We start from the raw sequence: 23,220 nt of genomic DNA on the forward strand, positions 1-23,220 counted from the left end.
GTGTCTCCAAGCCATTTTTGACTTATAGAAGCTGAAAGGTGAACCTATCATAGGTTTTCATGGCAAGTTTCTTCAGAGGGGGTTGTAATTGTGATCCTCTGAAGCTGAGAGTGTGACTTGTCCAAAGGCACCCAATGGGTTGAATGGGAACTACTCCCATGCAAATGTGCATCAAACTGCAAATACTAATACTACTAATAATAATACATAGTTCTAAGCGAGTTTAGAGAGCTCCACATACACTGAATTGAGCAATCCCTACAACAGTCCTATAGGATCAGGTTTACCTCTGTATTGCAAGGTGAGACAGGCTGAATCTGAATTATAGGAGCATGTCTAAAACTTGGGGTACATTTGTACCAAGGGGAAACCTCCAGCAAAACGTGTTTCTAAGTATTGTTGAATAAAAGAGGAGGGAAGAAAGAGAAAGGACATTTGAAAAAGAAGAACTCACAGGATGGACTCAGGCCTCCTGGGGAAAATGATGAAGCCACCAATGTGGATTTTGTGGAGACTGACTCAAACCACCAATATTACCATTTAACACTATTTAGGCCCAATTCTTCCACAGTATAAGTTGTGGATTCATGGCATTTCCCCTGAACAAATGCAGGACCTCATTGTCCACAAAAACAACGTCCTATAGATTTCAGTGAAACTTACCTCCATCTCCTGGGTTGAGGGCTGAGCTGTGGAAGCACCTTTCCTTGATATTAGTGGCCTTGTCTCCCCAAAACAAAATGATCTGAACTAGGTTAAGTTCTGGATGTCCAGCGGTAGATGCTTAATCCTCCCTAAGACCTCTCCCACTCCAAGAGGAAGAAAATGAGGACACCTACATTTACATTTTCAGCTTCTGTCCCAATCCTGTAATTTCTACATCAGCTCCTGCAAAATTTGCCCTTAAATTCATATACTGTATACTCTCATGCATAGGAGATTCCTCTCCACCTCTGGGTTTCCAAAACGGATGATGTTATTTATTAGGAGTTATTGTTGTTGCTGTTGTTGTTGTTGTTGTTATTATTATTATTATTATTATTACTACAAATTGTCAGGGCTGAATTCAGCTAATGCTCTCCCTGGCTATTAAAGAAGAGGATGAGGCAGAAAAGCCTGAAGGACCCTCTGCATTGTTTAAAGAAAATATTTGGTACATAAATATTGAAAGGAGGCAAATGCTTTAAGGAAGAATCCGTCTGGGGCTATGCAGTTTCTCCTTTTAGGTCCAAATGTGCTCTGAGTGCTGTTGAAATGTAAAGTCCCTTGTATATAGCAGAGCCAAGCGACTTGGTTTGGGTTTTCCAGGCGTCGTTATGAGGTCTGTTCAGAAGGGGGCGTCGCGAGGGGGGAGAAGGAGAGGGGGGTGGAAATAAAAGGAACTCACCACCATTCTCGTAGCTGTAGGTCTTTCCTTCCTGTTGTATTGATATTTTATGAATCCAAGCCCCCTTCATTCAAGAATAAGTGGCTGGAAGAAAGCTAAGCTCTGGACACAAAAGTTATTCAAGGTCGGGTCTCAGCTATCACCAGCCGAACCGAGGAAGAACCGAACCTATGGGTTTGGGGAGTTACTTTTTTGCCCCGAGGAGCTGGTTTCCCCCACTTCCCTTGCTTCCAGTTATCGATCCTTTAAAAGGTTCTTGGAATGGAGGGATAGGAAGACAAAGAGAAAGGGAAAAGATATATAGACAGAGAATGCCGTGCTTCAGCCGCCACTATCCTCGATCCTCGATCCGGGAAATGCATAACGCCATGACATACTCTTTCTATTTTGTTTAAATTTACCATTTCCTGGGTGGATACCCGGGAGGGGTAATAGAATATTAAAGAATTAAGTACAGGAGTCTGTGATTAAATCCAACCCTCTTCATCATAATCAGTATCTTTAATATCTGAATTTAAATAACATACCCTCTTCAGTTAAAAACATACATCGCATTAAAAGTAAATCCCTACTCTTTCATTCTTTCCCCACACATTTTTTTGGGGAAATTTGACTTCAGGCTTCCTGAAGAGCAACATAATGTTTTCTAGGTAATGATACTATTTCTCTGTCCGAGAAAACAGAATTTAACCAATTATTCCTTTTACAGACAAATCCATCCAAATGTTTCTCCTCCAACCAGCCTACCCACCAAACGAAATTCTAATTAAAGTAATAGTCTCTGAAGTTAATTTAATTTCTTATCCCGATTCTTTTTATTATCTTTTTTGTGGGTTTCATCAGGCTCTGAGGCAATCTCCCTATTTCTGATGCATTTATAAATCCATTTATTAGTATTATTAATTTTAAAAAGAAACATGACCTGTATATCTCCAAAGGTTTCATTGGCTTTCACTTTGTTTCTTTCTTTTTATTTTGGTTGCTAGATCACCTTCATTTGATAGTAAATCAGCAACTGGAGGTTGGAGCCATTTTATTTATTATCAGAAATCACATAATAATACATTCAATTTATTATCGTCATCATCATTATCATTAATATCATCGTCATCGTCATCATCATTATTATTGTGAAACAACTTTTTACATGACTCTATAAAGCTGGGGAAACGTGCTATGACAGACATTTGCATAGGCTCTACATTGAATAGCTTGAGGTAAAGAAGAACAATACTTATGGACTATATTGCGATCGAGGCATATTTAACAACAGCAGGGAAACTAGACTAAGAGAATAACAAGCAAGGAACCGAGCCACGGACCACACCGGGGAGAGACTAACACAAGACGAACAGAATTTCACATGGAATAATACTTGAATGCAATCGGAAAGAGAATATTGCATATATTTCAACTTCTTCATATTTTCTCTTTTTAAAAAAAAAAAAACCCAGCAACACAACAACAATTATCGCTTTTGTCCCCTCCTAATTTTCAGAAGTGGCAACCCAGAATCCTCTCGTGTAGTAGACAGTTTGAGAACCATGGAGACAATGGCCGAGAATGAGATTCTTGCTGGTGCGTTGTGTACCGTGTTATCCAAGCGCAGTAGTCGCTTTCCTTCACTGGAGACGTCTACTACGAACAAGGCAGTCTCTCCTCCTTTACCTTCCCTTTCTCCTCCTCCTCTCTCGCTTTCTCCATCTCTTTCTTCAGCCCCCTCCCGGACGACAGGGTTCAAATCCAACCCCGCATTGTGACATTGCCCCATAAACGCTTAAACCCCGGTTCACAAACCCGACTCCAGTGCGTTTTTCCAAAGGCAGCCTTCCAATACGGGAAAGAGGAACAAGAACCCAAATTGGCAAAGTGAAGGAAAGTTGAAGCACTCCTCTTTCCCCCTTTCGGTCTTTTTTCTTTAATTAAATCATTCAATTAATCAATCGAATACAATTTTGAGAAATTTAGTGCTTGGAAGGTTTCCCATCAACAATCCCACCCCACTCTCTCTCTCTCCACAAACCTTCAGATTTCCTTTTATATATATATATATGTATATACAGATCTATATGTTTATGTAATATATCACATTATAACTTCAGTGGCTCAAGGGCGTCCGAAAAGGCTTCTTCTTGAAATGCCCACACACACACACACACACACACACACACACACTGCAAGCCTAAAAGCTGGGTCCCAATGGAAGGCGACCCCAAGACTCAGGCGACTTCCAGGGCTGCTCCAAGGAAAGCAATCATGGGGGAAGGCAAGCCGGGTTTAGAAGGCTATGGGCTGAGCTTCTCAAGGTATCTTTTTGTGAGAATAGGTAGTATTCCTCTAGATTTAGGGTAGGGTTCCTCCGTTCTCCTCTACACCACCCACAACCACTCACTTATCCCGTCCCTTGCCCATAACTGGGGACGAATAGATAGCTAGGGAACATCTCTAGGTCTCTAGCTATCCATTCCTTCACAGTTATGTGTGTAGGATGAAGTCCCTATTTTTTAAGCAATATTGTCGGCGGCGGGGGGGGGGGGAGGAAAGTGGAGTGCGACCCTTGCTTTCCAGGGGGACTTACAGAAGGGTCTCTAACTAAACCCACTCACCCACCCTAAGAATATGGACGGAACAAGAAGGAATGTTGACCCAGACACGGGAAAGAAAAGGCAGCTGGAGAAGAGGAGGCTGGGAAAGAGGGGAGGAGGGAGCGGGGACTGGAGGCATTTTAAGGACTAACCGCATCCTTTGCAGCTCATAAAGGCAAGGCATTGTTGCTACCGGTCATGACCGTGAACACCGGGACCAGAAAGCACGTGGGGACTCTTGCGCCTTGGCCAGAAAATACTCCTTTTGTCATAAAATTAATCCCTTCTAATATAAAAACGAACCGAACAAAGCTGACAGCGACAGAACTCGACCCCCTTCCCTCACTCGGCTCTGATATCCCCTCCTTAAAAATAATGACAATAATAATAAAGTATGCAATTATAAAATCAGGGGAACTGAACGAGGAAAGGGTTTGGGACCCCTTCTGATGCACTCATTCCTCAGCAAAGTCGGGATTTTTGGAAGGAGGCAAAGAAGAAGGAGGGAGATGCCGGCCTTTTTACCTTTACATTTGCCACCATCGCCAGCTTTCTCTCCCCCCCCCCCCCGCCCCCACTCCAACCTCCCCATAGCGAATGGGCTCACGAAAGAATTTGGGATGCTTCAGTGTGACAGCCATCAGAAAACCTAATTGTTATTTTCTTTGGGGAGGGGGAAGGTGTACAAGGCAGAGGATCTGTAAGGCAACCTCGGTCTGCTCTCCTTACTCCTCTGGAAGGAAAATTGCAACGGAGGCAGTGGGGCTGTCGATGGAAGAATGGAAGCTTTCAGTGGGAAATTACCGTATATCCTCAAAAGCAAAGTGTAGCTTGAGCGCACAAGTGTATGCCTGTGTGTGTGTGTGTGTGTTAAAGAGAGGGGGAGGGGGAGGAGCGGGAACGAGAACGAGAACAAAAATGGGGGACATAAGGTGACCCTCCCCATGTTCACCATGGGCAGCTATGGCCTATGAAAAATCAGGACTGAAAATAGTGTAGGTGTGTACAGACGCCCAAGCGGGCGAATACATACACACACACACAGAGAGAGAGAGAGAGAGAGAGAGAAACACACACAGAGAAACACAAGCAGACAAGAGCATCTTTTGGTTCTGGAAGACCAAAGTCCCTTGTAGTTGTTTTTAATTCTCTTTAATTCAATATTTAACTAAATGTGAAAAACATTAAAAGGAACGGGAGCATCCTTGCATCTTCATTTCCAAAAAGGCAACCATTAAGGAAACCATTAAAGTTACAAGAGCTCTCTCACAGAAGGAGGGGTGCTATCAATAGCTTTAATTAGTTCCGAGGGGCTGCCACATAGGGACTACCATACAGTTAATGTATAAAAGGGGGCACCCCTCCGTCCCTCATCACCACCATCCAGAATCATCCAGAAACACAATTGTATAATAAGCACCACAAAGACTCCTTCAGCAGAGTCAGGATCAAAACTGCAATTATTATTAAGTGGCCCCCAGTTGGTTGAGGGGTAGAGGGGAAAGGAGAGGGGCACAGAGACCCACAGCCAGCCTAATCGACCAGGGCGAGGGAGGCAATGTCTTTAAAGACTCATCACAAGGGTAAGACTGTGAACGAGCCAAACGGGTCTGTTTGTTTGGCTCCTAGCGGTGTTGACGTCTGGCTGGCCAAGCCTGTGCACGTTTACTCGAAAGCCACCCCACTGATGCCAGGGGGCTTTCTTGCCAAATAAGTCTACCTCTGTGTGCCCGCATGTGCATGAACATCAACAACACTGGAGGAGCGTGTCAGTTTCTGCAACCACCCTAGCCCAGCTCAGTTTAGGTCAAACAAGAGAGGAGAACAACCAAGATCCCAGCAAACTCTCACTTCGGGGACAACCAGAGGAAGGCATCCACCCGCATCCACACCCCACACCCTGAACACTCATGGTCAGAGATGGCCGCTAACCTCTGTTTCAAGAGTGCCGAGCGCAGGTCTTCTTCAGACTAATCTTGAAAATAATCTCTGGCGAACAATAAAACAGAGGCTGGGCCCTTTCTCCTTAAGAATGGTTCCATCTGATTTAAGACGGGAGCCAGAGAATGAAAAATCCCAACCCACTAAAAAACAAATAAACCCCACTCATAGACTACGCGAGAAGGACTTTGCTGGCCGACCGGGCCACCTGCCCAGCAGTAAAGCCAAGGAGAAGACTCGGCTGAAAGTCAGACAAGGGAACCCTGTTGCTCAGAGTGGAAACCGTACCTGTGAATGCTTGAGAGCGAAGGGGTGGGAGAGATTTGGGACATGTTCGTCGGGTTCCATAAAGACTCTGCTCCACCTTGGCGGACAAAGCCTTGCTCATCATAGAGACCCAAGGTGGTGGCTGGCTGGCTGGTGTGGGTTCACATTCACATTTTGGGCTCTCCTCAACCAGTCCAGGAGTGGAAGGGACTCACTTTCTCATTCTCTCGCTCTCTCCACACACTCTCACACACACATAAACATGCCTGCTGTTGGGCTTTTGAAAAGGATACCGATTTTCTTTTTTTAAAAAGGAAAAAAATAATAATATTCGAAACCAGACAGGTAAGAGTCCCGTGACCATCAGCTGGGATGAAGGCTACAGAGTCTCTGTGGCTATCCCCATACGGACATGTCTGGTGTTTAAAAGAAAGAAAGGGCTTGCTCTCTCAGGAGGAGTCTTTTCTTTTTCATACGCCGGTTCTGGAACCAGATCTTCACCTGCTGGTCACTCAGGTTTAACCGATCTGAAAGCTCCCTCCTTCTTTGGCGAGTAATGAATTCATTGACCATGAATTCCCCTTCCAGCTCCGCGAGCTGCAGCTTAGAATAGGGCTTTCGCTTTTTCCGGGACCTTGTGTGCATCGGATACCAGGGAGCACCTAAGAACAGCGTGATGGAAAGGAGATTTAACACGTGGGAAGAGAGGGAGCCAGAGCCAGAGAGTGGGAGAAAGAATGGGAGAGAGGACAATGTTCCAACCCATTCCTGCCTTTCACCAACTTACACTTCCAAGTTCTTTCCAAACATGAGACGCCAGGTCTCTCTACACAATGAGGGGAATATTTTAGCCTTTAGAGAAAAAAGGAATAAAAGAAGGAAACAGAAAGGGAGGAAAAGGGAATAAAGGAAAGAAGAAGGAAAGGAAAGAAAGGAAGGCAGAAGGAAAAAAGGAAAGGAAAACAGAGAGCTTGAAGACATCTGCGTTTTAGATCCAAAGATCTAAAGGTCCTCTGTCATGCATACCGTCTAAACCCTACACTGTAGGTTCTCAAACTGAAGACAAGTTAGAAGTAAAGGCTTACTAGCATTGTCTCTTGTGCACAGTTTTAGTGGTTCACATGCACCCACACACTTTGCTGTTGGGCTTTTTGGAAAGGAGGGTGATTTTTAATGTTAAAGAAAGGAAAAGAAAGGCCAGGACACAGCAGACTTTAGGTCGGTTGTTCAGATCCGAATAACTCAAAAGTTTCAGGACCCCCCATTCTCTGGAATCAAGTTCAAAGTAATTTCTGCAGACAAGGCACTGGTTAGGTCAACCCTATGGGGATGGGGTGATTCAGAAGTGGGAGACGAACCCCTGAAATGTGGGAGATTGGGCGGGAGTCTCCATCCTAGAGCCTCAACAGCAAGATTTTGCAGAGGAGAAGAAGGCAGGCAGGCAGACAGGCAGGGGGGCATGCCAACCCAGAGGCGCCTCAAAGGGGACGGGAACCAACTGGTCCTGCTTTCTGGAAGTGTTGCTCATCAGTGAAGCAGACACTTAGCGGGAAGCCTGTGAGAAGGGCTCCTTTCATTCAGGAGGAGTTTCATTATCGAGGGGAGATCTTTCTATGTATTTATAGCACTTTCTCGGTTTTGTATAGAGGAAGGTTGGATTGGTGGGAAGGAAAGATATGGGGCTCTGAAAGCCAGGTTTCACAAGGGCTGGGAGTTCTCGTCCCGAAAGACATTTCCCTCTGGGTTTTCATCTGAGATACCCGTGTGAAATAGTACCTCTTGAAAAGATCCCCTTCTAAATCCTATCAGCTGAGTCCCCTCTCAGCCCTAAATCAACCAGACTCCTTCCAGCCACATCCCCGCCAAGATTAACATTGGGGCTATTATTTTAAAACAACAGCCATTCGAGAAGAACCCTTCCAATTCCATTTCTGTCGCAAAACCCATCAGGCACCCAATGGCCAACCCATCCCAGAGGTGGCATGCTGAGTGAAGAGACTGGGGACGGCGTGGGTGGCGTGGGGTAGGGTGGGGTGAAGGAGAGGGAAAGCGAGCGAGCGAGCGAGCGAGCAAGAGGCAGGCATGGAACTGGGTCTGCTTGCCTGGCCCATCGCGATCTCTTTTTTATGGGATATTTACATGTTTATAGGCTTTTCTTTTAAAAGAAGCACCACCTAATAAAGCGCGAGGCATTTGAGTGCTACCCCTAGTGGCCTCGGCACAAATAGACGTGCCTTCCAGCCCAGCTGCTAATTTCATGGAATTTATAACAGCGAGAGGCATGAAGAGACTTTTCCAGCGAGCGCCCTAGAGAAAAAGAGAGAGAGAGAGGAGGAGGAAGAAGAAGAGGAGGAGGAAGAAGAAGTGGTGGAGGAGGAAGAGAAGATGAAAGAGAAGGAGAAGGAAAAGTGGAGAAGAAGAAGAGAAAGAGAAAAGGTGAAAGTGAAGGAGGAGGAGGAGGACGAGGAGAAGAAAGAAAAGTGGAGAAGAAGAGGAGAAAAGGAAAAATAGAGGAGAAGAGGAGAAAAGGAGAAGGTGAAGAAGGAAGAGGAGGAAGAGGAAAATGGAGAAGAAGAGGAGAAGAGAAGGAGAAGTGGATGAGAAGAAGAGAAGAGGAGAAAAGGTGGAGGTGGAGGAGGAGGAGGAGAAGAAGAAGAAAGAGAAGGAGAAGGAGGCAAAAAAGTGGAGAAGAAGAGGAGAAGAAGAAGGAGAAGTGGAGGAGGAGAAGGGAAAAAGAAAATGGAAGGGAAGGGAAGACATTGCATACATTCAGGTTTTCTTTATCTATCGAGAGAAGAGAGTGAGAGAGAGAATATCAATCTACGTCCATATAGCATAATTGATAGGGCTGTCCCTCTGGTCGGACGTTCTTACCCCCGGCGGCCAGGCTGCTTCCTTGGTTGAGAGGGGAGACCATGGTGGAGGGCTCGCTGGCGGCGCCCTTATTCCCTTCATTGAGTAAAGAGGAGCTGGAGTCAGACTCCAAGGACTGGCAGGAAGGGGGGTCGTGGTGGGAGACCGCCTCGGGAGCCGCCGGGTAGTCAAATTTGCCGAAAGTGCCTCCCATTCCGTTGGGGATGCCGGACTCGAGGGGCAGCAAGGCATTGTCCCTAGCGACCCCTCTCTCTTCCCGCTTGAGGGGGCCGTTCTCGGAGCAAGCCTCCCTATAGTAGCACTTGCTCTCCTCCACTCTAGCTAGGTCGCAGGCTCGGCTGAAGGAGGACGGGTTAAGGGACACGGGGCTGCTGAGGTAGGGCTGGGGGTATCCGTTGCAGGGCTCGGAGGACGCCCAGGGCAAAGAGCAGACATTGTCCCTTCGTGGGTAGGAGAGAGAAGGCAAGCCGGGCAGCTGTCCTCCGGAGGCTCGGAAATTGGGGAAATAGAAGGTGTCTCCCGTGTGGATGTTCACCAGCGGTCCCACAAACCCAGGATTAAGGAGATTATGTTCGCCCATTTCCGCGGGCCTGACCAAGAGCTTCTAGTTTATTGCTATCTGACATTAAACATAGTTAAACCTAAAGGTCCGCCCGATTGGTCCGGAGGGGTCACGTGAGCGCCAACTTGCGTTGGAGGAGAAAAAAGGGTGCCACCCACCTTTTTGCAATTTGAGACAAAACAAAACATTAAGTTCTGCCTTTCGGGTTTTTTTAATAAGCTTTTTTAAAAAAATCATAAAACATTTTATAAAATAAAATAATGGGCTTTAAGGACTGGCCTGAGAAACCCACAGTATTGTAAAAGATATAGGCATGTATGCTTGGCTGTGTGTGTGTATATATATATATATATGTGTGTGTGTGTGTGTGTGTGTGTGTGCATCTATCTATCTATATCTATATTCTTTTTTTTAAAAAAAGACACCCCTCTCCTCAGCTGCGTTCCGGGTCCCTTCAACAGCTGGCAAAATTAAGCTATTTCCTCATTAATTAGCTCCCTTTATTAACTAAAAACCAGTCCGAAATTTACAATATCTCCCAATAAATTACTATTAGATATTGTGTCATATAAAGTTTACAGGCTCTTTAAGGAGACGAATGAGTCTAACCGCAACAGGCTCATATTTACAGAGGAGAGGGACGGAAGAGTTTTAAAAGCGCTTCAGCCCTTCCACCTTTCAGAGAGCTAGGCTGGACTGGGGAGGGATGACCCCCCCCCTCCTAGCTCCACACACGGTTTATTTTTGAAACAAATAAAAAAATAAACGGTTGCTTAAACAGGGTTGGATCTAAGCTTTAAAAATACATATATGGGGAAATTCAAATCCAGCCTTTGTATGTTCCCCTTGGCTTTTTAATGAGTGGTTCTCCTTCTGGATCTATGAAACAAAGGGATCGGGAACATTTCTGCCTCCCCTCACTTCCTCCCGTTGTCTCACCTGTCATAACTACCAGGAGGCGGGATCGGACCCTCCCTTAGCACCGATTCAAAGTTATATGGATCAAAATTTATATATATATATATATATATATATATATATATATATATATAATCTAGTGAAAGATCTAGGGAAGAAAAAGAGGTTGACTCCCGAAGGACGTGGTCCTCCCTCAAAGACAACTGCGGAGGGCGTTCTTCGCAGAAAACAGATCCTCTCTCGGAATCCGAGGTTCGCCAAAACGGACCCCAAAAGATAAATCGGGTTTAGGACTGGCGCTTTAGAGAACAAAGGAGAGCGAGGTTATCTGGTGGGGATTATATATATATATATATATATATATCCACCCTCGACTCATTTCCCTCCATGCCCTCCTCTCTCCAAAGAGGAATTTTCTTCGCCACCAACTTCCAAGACTGCCGGCAAAATTACCGTAAATATTCATGTAGAGGTCGAAACCGATTGGCGGGAGAACTCGGCCAAGACGTCTACATCACAACCATCACCCCGACACCCCAACATCAGATAAACCAAACGAAAGGAAGAGATCAAAAGCGATCTGCCCTTTTTAGGGGGGGGGGAAATCCCAGTTTAAGGAGCAAAAATTGCAAGATTTTCTGAATTTCTCCGACTATGTTATCCTGGGCTTCCTTTACATTAAGGACTGCTCCCCCTTCTCCGGAGGCGCTGGATACTTTAATGCCCCAGCTATGTAGGAAGGGCGGAAAAATCACGTGTTAATAAAATAAACGCATTTATTTCGTCTTTCTATTAAAGGGCAGCTTGCAGATATCCCACATCTCCTTTCCACGTGCCCCTCAGACACCTATGTGCAAGTCGCCTTCCTTTCCTTTCGGACGGCACATACCTTAAAGCGAGAGCCCTGTGTCCTGCGGCCAAGCACGGTTAACCCGACATTACGGAAGGCTGGTCCATATTTTTTAACCTTTTCAGGCGCAGCCAAGCAGTTCCTTATAATTCACGGTTTAAATGGAGGTGTTTTTATATCTCTGTTAAGGCGTTGCTACCGCGGAATAAACCATTTTATAGCCTCGTTAGTTTGCGATCTAGGCTGCGCAAGCTTCTGGATTTATTTATTTATTTTTAAAAACAGTTCTTTGTTTTGATCTCTCTTACATTCTCTCTCTCTCTCTCTCTCTCTCTCTCCTCGTCTTTGTGGCTTTAGAGGCTGCGTGGCTTTGTTCTCTTATCATTACTGGAAGAGTAACTTCAGCTTCCCATATGTCTCCCGGAGACATTTATTCCTCGTTCCGCAGGCTCTCCAATAACAACAGTTCAGGACGGAGGGCAGAGATAAATAATAATTGTAGACATCTCCGGCTTCCCATCCAAGACCATCACATCGTTACAAGAGGAGATCCTAGTCCCTCTCATCCTCCCCCTTCCTTAAAGAAATCCCCCCAAACACCCTGAACCCCAGTCAAGGACTGCATCCAGTAAGTCTGGAAACACTTTCAGATTAAAGGGTGCGAGGATAATATACAGAATATTCTATAGGGCTGGCAACTATGTTTGCGATCCCACACCTCCTCAATTGGACCTTTTCATCCTCCTTGATGGGATTTAAATGGGATTTAAAATGCTTAAGCCAATGTAATTTTCCTGTCCCTATCATGAGGGAGAAACGTCCGGCTATATAACAATATGGAACATCAGTATATTTCTGACCAGCTAAACGTCATAATCATCGCTCTTGCTTCTTCTTCTTCTGTCGCCTTTCCCAACCTCTCACTCTGGAATAATGATGTCGCAGATCCCACCAAGAAAAATGAAAAAAAGGAGAGGGAGGACAGAAATCTTTCACTGTGCCTATTAAAGATTTTATGGCTCTATTGTCAAAAAGGCCTCCCATTTCTCTAAAAATTAAAAATTAAAAAGCAAAAACAAAACCCAAACACTCTCTGGTTGTTATTAAGTCTTTAGGAGAGAGAGAGAGAGAAAGAACCTACACACAATTCCATCCTGCTTACTATTGCAAGAGAATGTAATTACTTTACTGCAGTCTTTAAAATAAAACATTCAAAAGACTAGGCTAAGCCTCGCTCATGAATAATTGATATTATTAATTTAAAGGTGGCAAAGGAATACATATTTTTTAAAAAAATAAAAAAGAAAAGATAAAAATGAAACGTGTGTCTCGGGCTCTTTTTTCTGGCCAAAATCAGTGCTGATTTGGCATGCTAAGGCGTTTGTAGGTAGACACCGGGTTTCTCTGTTTCCCCATCCCACTTTGTGTCCTACAAAAAGCCATCAACAACAGCTATGGGGCTTTGGTGTGTGTATGTGGGGGGAACTAACAGGCCTCAAAAATACCTATCCCTAAGGGAAAGTGCAGAGCAAAGAAGAAAGAAGCGGTTTCACCACGCAGACGGGGAAAAGCCTGTCTGGGATTTAAAGGAATCTGGATTTCTCTTTTTTCCCTCCTGCAAAGTTCACGGATTTCTCTGTTGGGGAGGACTTCTTGGGAAAAGGGGGCGCCCATAGAGAAAGTGGGATCCGAGCTGAGATGGCGCTTGAGCCAGTTCAAGGTCACTGTCTAGTGTAGTAAATGGGCCCGACATCTTATGCAAATGACTGTGTTGAAAGAACAGCAGCTATTGCAAGAAGGGGAGAGAGAGAGGGACAGAGAGAGAGAAAGAGAGAGGGGGGAGGGCTTGGGGGGCATCTTCCCAACAAAGCTTTGTCCCACGTTACTTTCAGGGTTCCCAAGATCTGCTGCAAAGTCTATGAACCCTTCTTTCCAAGAAGAGTCTACCCTCACGCCCTCAACTTTTCAACCCGACTTTCTTTATTTTACTTCTTTCTCTGCTTCCAAAAACATTCTTTCCGTCTTTTTCTTAAAAACAACACCGCCCACCGAAAAAACTTCAAACCCTGCCAGCCTATAGAAGATCCCACATCAAGTTATTTAAACATCACATTTTTTTAAAAAGAGAGAGATTAAGAAAACCTCTTCAGGTTTGTTGCAAGAAAATACAATTGAACTTAACCTTCTAATGGGAAATTCCTTTCCGCAACATAAAAAAGTATAGTACATTCTGTGTCTCCCACCCGCCCACCCCTCTTCTCCCAAACACCCCGTTTTAACACCCAATTGACATCTTCTCAAATTCTTTTTGGAAGAATGTTACCAGGCAAAAGAAAACTTTTTAAAAAACAACAACCCAGAAACCAACCAATCCTACAATTCTTTCCTTACTATTTTACTTCCAAAAATTCACACCATCTATGGACATTTTATACAATCCCCCCCCCTATTCTGCTCCATTCTTGGTCGTCCTCCTTCTGAGACCAAAATAGCATATTTATTAAGCATGGTTCCCAAACCTATAAGACTGGCCATGACCACTCAACCCTACTGAATTTGCCCTGCTTAAACTACATGGATATGGTGGTTGAATAAGAGAAACTGGGTAATTCTTATGAGAGGAAGAGATGAGGGGAAAGAGGCGGAAAGGGAATAACTGAAGGGAACATTTGAAGTCAAATAAATGCCTTGACCCATTCGGAAGCTGCTCGGTTACTCTTCCAGGGGTTATCTGTGCTGATGTCTCCTTTAAAACGAGTGCCTGGGTTTTGATAAGAAAACAGATTACTAGTTTAGAGGTTCAGCCTGGCGATTCTCCTCGTGTGTCCTGAAGAGTTAAATGCTTAAGGATGCAGCTACATTTTCCCCAACACTGCCAGCAGAGGCTATCATTCTCCTGCTGGATTTATGTAAACCGATGCCTCTGTCTTCAGAGTAGCCAAGGTGTAAGGCTAAAAAAAAAAAAAAAAGGGGGGGGGAGCCCCAGAAAGGTTTGGGTTCTACATATTCTTTGCCTATCCTATTTGCCTGTATGCAATAATATGCCTTTTATTGTGCACCAGTATGTGTGTGTGTGTGTGCGTGTGTGTGTGTGTGTGTGTGTGAGAGAGAGAGAGAGAGAGAGAGAGAGAGAGAAATCAGCTCCCTCCAAAAATGCATCTCATTGATTTCAATAGGTCTTGTTTCCACTTTGAGTTCTTTGGATCTCTCATCTCCAGGACTTTCTTCAAACTTCTTCTAGACTTTCATAAAAAATGCAACCGTCAACAAGGGATCTATCTCTCCATCTATTAATAATAGATGCACCACAGACAAACTTGGAAGGTGTTCTCCCAGTACCAACACCAACACACACACACACACACACACACACACACACACCTGGCAAGAGATATTTTCATGATACAGCCCTTCCTACAAACTTCTGCTGAAGATGCTTTGGGAACATCTTGATTTCGGAACAATGTATTTGCATCAAAACTTCTGAGACTATAAAGTCTATTCAAGATTGTGTGTGTGTAAATTCTGTAGCCTGTTGATTTATGGTGACCCCATGAATTTCATAGGGTTTTCTTAGCTGAGGCATATTCACAGGTGATTTTGCCAGTTCCTTTCTTTGAAATAGATCTCCCATCCAAGTATAAACCAGGGCTGATCCTGCTTAGCTTACAAGATCACATGAGATCTGGTGTTTTTAAAGCATTTAGACTTACTTGTGCTTATATTACATCATTTTATTTTCCACATATAGTGCCAGCATTTCTCCCTCGCCCCCCTCACCAATTAGGAATAAATCCCTCCTAAAGATAATATCCTTGGTTGAAGGGAAGCAGGGAAAGGAAGCGAAGGGGCGCAGGTTAACAATGAAGGCTGCAGTTCTATACACTTACCTGGGAGTCTGTCCTATTGAACACAATGGGCTTCATTTCTGAGAAGACATGCATGGGATTGCACCATCACCCTGGTGTACAACTTTGTGCTGTGAGACCAATTTCCTTTTTTCAGATAAATAATGACCTTTAACAAAAATCTTCAAGTGCAAGGGATGCATAACTACATAGGAAATGGGGGAAATGGCCGAAGGGGGGGAGGCTCCTTTTTGCTATAAAAGGCTGTAGTCAAGGCATTCCTGAAAGCAGTGCTTACAAAGGAAAGAAAAGGCTAAACCTGGGAAGCTTCCTTTTCATGCCTTTATTGTTGGCCATTAGGCCGCCTGTCTAGACTTGAAATGACACCTTGTTTATCTGCAAACAGAAACAAGGAGCACTTAGAGAGGAGACCAACTCGTGAGTGGTCGCTAGAAGATCAAGGCTCTAGACTTGTTGATCTTTATGGAGGAAGCTCGTGATGTCAAGGTCAAATAGGCTGCATAGTCACGGTCAAGGCTAGCCCTCACAGCATTATCAACCACGCCAACTAAATCAGGATTTGGGGGTGGTGGTGGTGATGATGAAGGCTTACTCAACACAAGGAAGAAAGGTCCAATGTTAGGATGGAATGGGACTTCCCTTACCACTGACTGAATTTCAGGCCAAGAGAAGAAAAACCAAAAGCCACCATTTTTGTCTAAAGTCCCCTGAAGGCTTACTTCCCCCCACAAAGCTGAGAGCTGTGAGTGCAAGTGTGTTGGTCACAGTTCCGAAGGGCCTTGCAGCAGACGCTGCATTATTGGTTTACTCTTTAGATTTGTTGACCAGCTTCGCTAGTGTTTACTTTTTAAATTGTTTCTCTCTTCCCTCCGCCTTTTTTGCCTTCCCCACCAGCTCTGTCTCCTAACAGATTCTGAGGATGGCAGAGCCATGAGCCCAAGCTTTTTTTAAAAGTTTACTTGTTAAAGTTTAAAAGGGGAAGAAGAACAAGAGGTGGCAAAGTTTAAACAGCCAAGAGGAATGAAGTGGTGGAAATAGACATTAAAAAGTGTACCATAAGATGGCAAAGACATTCTTTACTTTCTTCACATCCAAATCTTTCCTGATTCTTCTTTAGGTGGAGATAGATGAACAGATCTGTGTCTGTACTTTTGGGACCTCCGAGAGACCAGACACTTAGGTAGAAGCAAAGCTGAGATTCTCGCTCTTTCTTTCTCCTTACCAATTTGGCCTTACTAGTTAGAGATCGACTTTCCATTAAAGTCTACAGCTAATCTGCCACTAATGTTAGTAGTTCCCGAAAGCATTCCCTCATCACCCAAAGGAGTCTGTTTCTGGCCTCAGTTGTTACTCTCTAGTACATCACAATTCTTCAGAGCATAGTCCTTCAGAGACCTGTGAATCAAAGTGTGTCATAGAGAATTCGGTGACATAATAAAGGTTGGACACATACATTGTGGTGCAAGTGTTCTGCAGCTCAGGTACCTCATTGGGAGAAAAGATTCCCAGGAAATCATCTAAAGGTATGGTCCTGTCCACCAGAACCCTCCAGATGTGGCTATGAGGGCTAAAACAGAGGGGAGTCCAACAACATCTAGAAGGCCACCCTTGCTATACACACTTTGTTGAGACAGTCTCCTTTAATTCACTGGGCCTTTCACCCTAGAAGAGGCATCTGTGAGTATATATCAAATAAATGAGGGTGCAAATAATAGTGCCTGTGCTTTTTTACAAAATGGGCCCCAAAGTAAAGAGAACTCAAGAACTAGCAACAGGCTTGTCTGATTTGTATGGAGAGCACCAAAACAAATAATCAGAAGACTTACTCTTAAATACAGTGCTTGAATGGAGGGGGCAACGAGTTTAGTAAATTATGGGTCAGGGTAATGTAGTGGTACATGGAAAAGAAATGACATAGTGGTGCATGAAGGACCAGATTCCCATCAAAGGGGATGAGTTGCTGAATGGTCTGGAGAATGCAAGGAATATTCTGTGAATTTCTATCAATGATAGGCTTTGTTGTTGGCCTAGGAGAGTTTGGTGCTGCTCCGGACTAACTGGGGAAAGATGGAAATAGTTGCCACTTGGTCTGTTTGCAGAAACCAGAGCTTCTTTTCCAAACCTTTTTTTTTTGGGGGGGGGGGGTGAGGGAGGGGACAGTAATACTTGTTTGGACTATGGCTCCTCTGGAAACTACTAACCACACTGGATGGAGAATTCTGGAAACTGTAGTCCAAAAATGCAATCAAACTAAGCTCTAGTTTTCTCTGTGTCCACTCAACCCAAAGCAAGTTTTCCAGGATGATCTGCAGGTGAAAGATAGCAGTCCAACCGCTGGATCTGCCATCTTGCTCTTGGACAATAAGCTCAATAGAAGTGAGGCCAGACTTTTCTGAAATCCCCGAAGTGGTGCTTTCCCGAAGAGACATCTAACCTCCCAATTAGAAATTCACGTTCATTTTATTTAGAATGGCTGCAGGCACCCTAATTTCTTTTGGTTTGCAGAAACTAAGCAAAACTAGTTCAAGTCCAAAAAAAAAAAAAAAAAAAAAAGCCAACAAATGCCCCCATTGCTGTAATCCTATTTATGTCTACTCAAAAATAACTCCTATTGATTTCAGTGGGATGTACTTCTGCGTCCCTTAAGAAGGCACTTCTCTGGTGAGAGAAAGTGGAGGTGAGAAGACAAAGAGCGTGAACTATTCAGCCGGGCCTCCTCTTTCAGGAATTCAGAAACCTAAATCCTATTGTTAGCCCGTTCCTGAGTAGATCCATTGAATGAATGCAACTTATATAAGTGTTGATTTACCAAGTTCCCAGTGTTTCAATAGGTTTACTCTAACTGGGAATAACAGCTGGAAACTAACAACACAGCCCTATGGAAGACCTCAGCCTGCGAGAGTCCAGCTTCGTGTCTCATATTGCCCCACTAGCACTTCCTTGAATTTTATTATTTTCTTTTCTTTTAGGCAATGGATCTGGTTCACTAGCTAGGTAGCAGCAAGCTCCCTCCTCCACAAATAATGGGGAGGAGATACCAGAACCTCAACAGGGAGAAGGAGGACGAAGATCACCACCACCAACACCTACACCAGCACAAAGACAGCAACCTCGGACCTTCTCTGTTGGAATAAATAAACCATTTTTACAGGCAGTCTTGGCCATTGGATTTAAGCTGATTGGCCCGCCTGATCCAGAAATCAGCTTAGACAAACAACAAAGATACAGGTCACTATTAGTGTAGCTGAAAGTGGGGAAAGAGATGAGGCAATTAGGTTTTAGATCTTGGGGTAAAGGAGTTTGGCTGGCGTACCTCATGTCCTGAGCACTTTGTACTAGCTGTAACCCAAATTTATGCGCAAAATGCCCTTTGGCCTAAAACCAGATGCATTAGAAGTAAAAGCAAGGTTCCATAGAAATCCAACTGGCTTATCCTCAAATCACTGAGTTTAGAGAGAGCGTGGTGTAGCTTGTGGAGGCTCACAAAACCCAATTCCTTTTGAGAAGGAAGAGAAGAGTGAAAAAAAGAGAGTTAGGTATGTAGTTGAAGGTGTGTGTAAGTGTTGAAGGTAGAGGGAGAGGGGAATAGAACAGAAACGTGTGAAAGAGAGGGAAGGGTCGGGAAGAAGAGGAAAGGAGTAGTGAGATGGGAAAGAAAGAGAAAGGTGGTAGTAGAAAGTAGGAGGAAAGAGGGTTTAATATATAAAGGAGGTAGGAGAAGAAAGAAGATGGAAGATGGAAGAAGAGGATGAACATAGGGAAAAAGAGAACAAAAGAAGAAAAGAAAAGATATTAGTGTGATGTATGTTTGATCTAAATTTTATTATTTGTATGTCTGCTTAATATGATAAATAATAAAATATTGTTGCAAAGTTTAAAAAACAATAAAAAAGAAACAAAAACCAATTCCTTTTGACTCTACGCATCATCATCATCATCAGTAGTAGTAGATCCAGTTGTGCTGCTCTAGGGCCCCATGTTTCAAATCAACAGGACTTTAACCATAGGAAATTTGCATGGCCTGAATTTCAGAGGCAATTCTGTCCCACTGCAATGGAACAACAGGTCGTCTTTTTTTCCCCTCCCCTCCCCTCCCCTCCATCTGTGCGTTTTAAACCTTGAATTTTGGGGAGTGGGGGGTAGTGGGACGTCAGAAAGTGGAAATTGCAGCCAAATACCCCATAGAGAGGCTCAAGGGTCATAAGACTAAACTGGGCCAGACAGGGCTAAATTCCATCTGAAGAGAGTCATGCCTTCTTAATCTTAATCGAACCTGACTCGGGCAGAGAGATATCTTTAGATCTCAGACTCAAGCCAGGCGCCTGACCGTATATATGTCCAGAGATTTTTAAAAAAAATATTAAGGTCATTGTCACGCCCGAAACCCCAAATGAGGTTAGGAAACTTGACCAGATATAGAATTTAATTTTCTTGTCACCTTCTATCTGGGTTTAAAAACAAACGCTCAACCCAAATAAATATTTATGTAGTTTCTATATTTAAGGGGGGAGGCCAAGGAGGTGTGTCAGTCCGCTGCATTTCTTCCCGAAGCCTGGGCCTTATGTTGGAAAGGCCGTCTCTCAACATGCTGCACGGTGGACATGAAAAGTCTGGTTCTACCTTGGAAATACAGGTCAGCCAAGAGAACAGAACAGATAAATTAATTCCCGGCTCACTTAAAGGCACTGGGTTTTGTGAAACAAGGTGAAGGGCAAGAGAAGGAGAAGAAGAATCCAACTCTTCTTTTCTCTCAGTCGCCTTTCAAGGGGCAAAATTCCCTCACAAATTCAGAACATAACCTTTACTTCTTCAACTTGTGATTAAGTGATTATGTAAGGTTTGGACTCACCGGTGAGTATCAAGGATCGGATGGGTAGGGCTGGTCTAATGCCGAAAGGCTAATGTGCCTAATGCTCCCAACATAGGAGCACACTCTTTCAGCTACATTCCTTTTATCTTGGCCCAACTTCCTTGGGAAATACAGAGGTTTTGGACTGGAGAGCCAAGATGTCCATAGGGGAAGGTATCCATTCATCCATACGAGCATAAAAGCATGTATATAAATTAAATATGTGCACACATACATAGGCACAAGCATATAACAGGTTTAGGCTTGGGACACTGGTCTTTAATTAGCCAGCTGTTGTGCCTGGGATTATTTGTATGTCAACCCACCTCCCTCCCGTTGTAGACAACCCAACTGCGTTAGGAGCACTATGAGCTGAAGATCCATTTTTAAGGGTTTAAGGGGATTGAAAGTACAGTACTATGCTGTATGATGCCCAGCTCAGGAACACGTAGGCGACGGGACAAAAGCGCAACACCAAGCTTCAAGATAGATATCAGAGGTTGCCGGCCGCTGTCTCTCCGCCCGCACTTGCCCAGCAGCCAAGCACCATAGTAGGCTTTCCGGACCGGTTGTGCCGGACTCCGGTGACTCCATAGGCAAGCTCTGGGTGTAGGCAAAACCAACCCTGGCTTAGCCTGACACCATCTTTTCCGACGCTTTCCCAAATGTGGACAATTTTGCGACCTGTTTCATTGGAGCAAATATCAAGGGATAGCTCAATATTAAGGGATAGCTCTTGCCCAGGGAAGCAAAACTACTGAAACCGAGTTTAAGTGATCATCCATGCTCACGTTTTTGTTTTTATTGTTTTTTTAAAAAAAGCAATAGGCCTTATGCGTGTCTGCTCAGAAGGAAGTCTCAAGAATTCCCGAGTCTAATGCCCAAAGGTGGTTACGTCTAGCGTTGGCGCCCAAAGGAACTGAAGGCGGCTCTGGGCCTCTGGCCTGGAATTAACTAGTAAGCTGGCGTTAGGTAGCCGACAGCAGGGAGTGCACTTGGGAGGATCGGGACCTTTAAGGTGGGATCCTGAGGCTGTTGACTCAGGAACAAGGCCCATTGCGCTCAGCGGGATTTATTCCTAAATAAGACCGGGGAAAGTTGTGCTCCGCACCCTACCGAGCAGCGCCATTCTTCCACTCTTGTTTATTCTGTTATTAAGCCTCACCATTACAGAGGGTTTAGTCTGGGGTACTCTTGGTGCCCAAATTACAGCCCTAATGCCACCCGATCCTTCAACATGAATTTCCCCATGGAGAGTGGTGATGTTAAATACCAGGGTTCGCCTGGAATAGCTCCTTGTGAAGTTCCCCTATTTTCCAAGTACACGCTGCCCCTTTGGGTCCCGCTCTTCACCTCTTACATTGTCTATTTGGAGCAGCCCCCGAAAGTCTCCCATCCATCACACACTGGATAGGCAATACTCCCCAGTAAACAACTCAGGTACCCCATAACTCTCACGGACTCCCCGCTTACATCCCATGCTACACCTTCTACTATGTGTGTGTGTGGGGGGGGGGGAGGGGAGGATACAACCATCTCCATCCCTAAGCCACGGGTGAAAGGAAGTCTGCATCTGGGTGAAAACCTTTGGAGGAGTCCTGTAGATTCCAATGGAATTACTCCAGAGGAAGGCATTTGAGAAGCAGAGCCTTTCCTTTCACTTTTGCTCAAGTCGGATTTTTCTGCGTAAACCTGACTCTTCCTTAAATGGAAACACTCCTGACCCAGCTCTAGCATCCAGAGAACAGAGATAAGGTCACTCAGTCATACAGACATCATATCAAGAAAAATAAAATTGGTGGGGGAGAAGAAAGAGAGAAAATTATTTTTAAGAAATGTATTCTGCATTCAGTACATATCATTCGGACACCACATTATATACATATACAAGACAATTTCTTTTTCTTTTTTTTAAAAAAATGACCGCTTTAACATTGTGAAAGAACACCGACTGCTCTTTCAGACTTGAAAGATATATAGGAAAATAAAATAATAACCCAAGAAACAAAAATCAACAAGAGAGCGACAAGAGAGTGTCGATGGAGAAGAAACATTCCAGTTTTGTAGCAGAAAACAAACACACCATAACAACAACAACAATTATTATTATTATTATTATAAAAATAAGGATAAATCAAACCCGGATGAGAACATATTCCAGCAAATTAAAAATAATAATAACAACAGCAACAATAATTAAGGGCATGACCCAGCCAGAGCGAAGCGTTTTTAAATCGCATTCATGTCAATGGGGAAGTAAAATCCGCCTTTGATTTCCTTGCGGCTTTGGCTGAATCCCGTCCTAGGAATTACATCGACCAGTCATTTTAAATTCAGGAGGGACGTAACATTGTTTGCGGGTGGATTTGGAGGAAAAACAGACTAAAATCAGTGGAAGAGGGACATTTATCAGCAATGGATTCAGGATAGCAGCCTTGTTTCTCTCTTTTTTTCCTTTCTTAAAATTTTGTTTTAGGTTCACTTTAAACAAACAAACAAACAAAAAACCCCACCATGGTATCTTTATTGGAACCACTTTGAATACGTTCTTCATATATATATATTTATATTATATATATTCATTTATTTTTTAAAACATCCGAGACAGGAACAGCCAAAGAAAGGGGAATTTTTTTTGATCAGTTGTGAAAAGAAAGAGTGGGGACGATCATACCGAGCTATAAAATAACATTCAGACCCCCCCCCCTTTTGTAGGAAATCTACCTATTTGCCTGCATATTTCCTCTTCCCCTCCCTCCCTTCCTCCCTCCCTTGTCCAATGTGCACACTGAAAACCATAACAACATGAATGTTTAGGAAGGGCGACCGGATTCACAGTTAAAAGAGGACGGCAATACTGGGACAGAAGAAGAAGAAGAAACCCTAAGAAAGCGGTTCAATCCCTCACCGCCTCTTTTGGAGGTGTTTTCTTTAAATAATCAAATCAAGGAGTCCCGGTGCGTGGTCGTTTTTTCTACAGAGTTACCATATAACTATGTGTCTTTGTTCCTTTCCTCTCCCCTTAGTTATTGGTGGGTAATTTCCCCCCTATAATTTGACTTGTTTTGTTCCGTTTTCGCTTCGCTCCCCCCCTCGCCCCTCCTGAAGGCTCGCAGGG

At 44.1% G+C, this 23,220-nt stretch overlaps 1 protein-coding gene across 1 annotated transcript; it reads right to left on the reverse strand.

Moving 5' to 3' along the window:
• Window positions 1-6,603: 6,603 nt before the first annotated feature.
• Window positions 6,604-9,634, reverse strand: HOXC12 (homeobox C12). Its single transcript, XM_089508987.1, has 2 exons — window positions 9,055-9,634; window positions 6,604-6,842 (listed from the first exon to the last, which is right to left on the reverse strand). Exons 1-2 carry the CDS (start codon window positions 9,632-9,634, stop codon window positions 6,604-6,606), a joined length of 819 nt encoding a protein of 272 aa, XP_089365113.1.
• Window positions 9,635-23,220: the final 13,586 nt, after the last annotated feature.

This window comes from Sceloporus occidentalis, unplaced genomic scaffold, assembly GCF_023333645.1.
Source record: "Sceloporus occidentalis isolate IW3139 unplaced genomic scaffold, rSceOcc1.0.p SCAF_1, whole genome shotgun sequence".
Classification (NCBI taxonomy): domain Eukaryota; kingdom Metazoa; phylum Chordata; class Lepidosauria; order Squamata; family Phrynosomatidae; genus Sceloporus; species Sceloporus occidentalis.

Bases quoted from the DNA above. Each gene is read 5' to 3' on its own strand.
- HOXC12 (XM_089508987.1), bottom strand. From the start codon at position 9,634: ATGGGCGAACATAATCTCCTTAATCCTGGGTTTGTGGGACCGCTGGTG. The intron at 6,843-9,054 runs GTAAGAACGTCC...CGCTGTTCTTAG, and splicing joins AAGCAGCCTGGCCGCCGGGG to GTGCTCCCTGGTATCCGATG.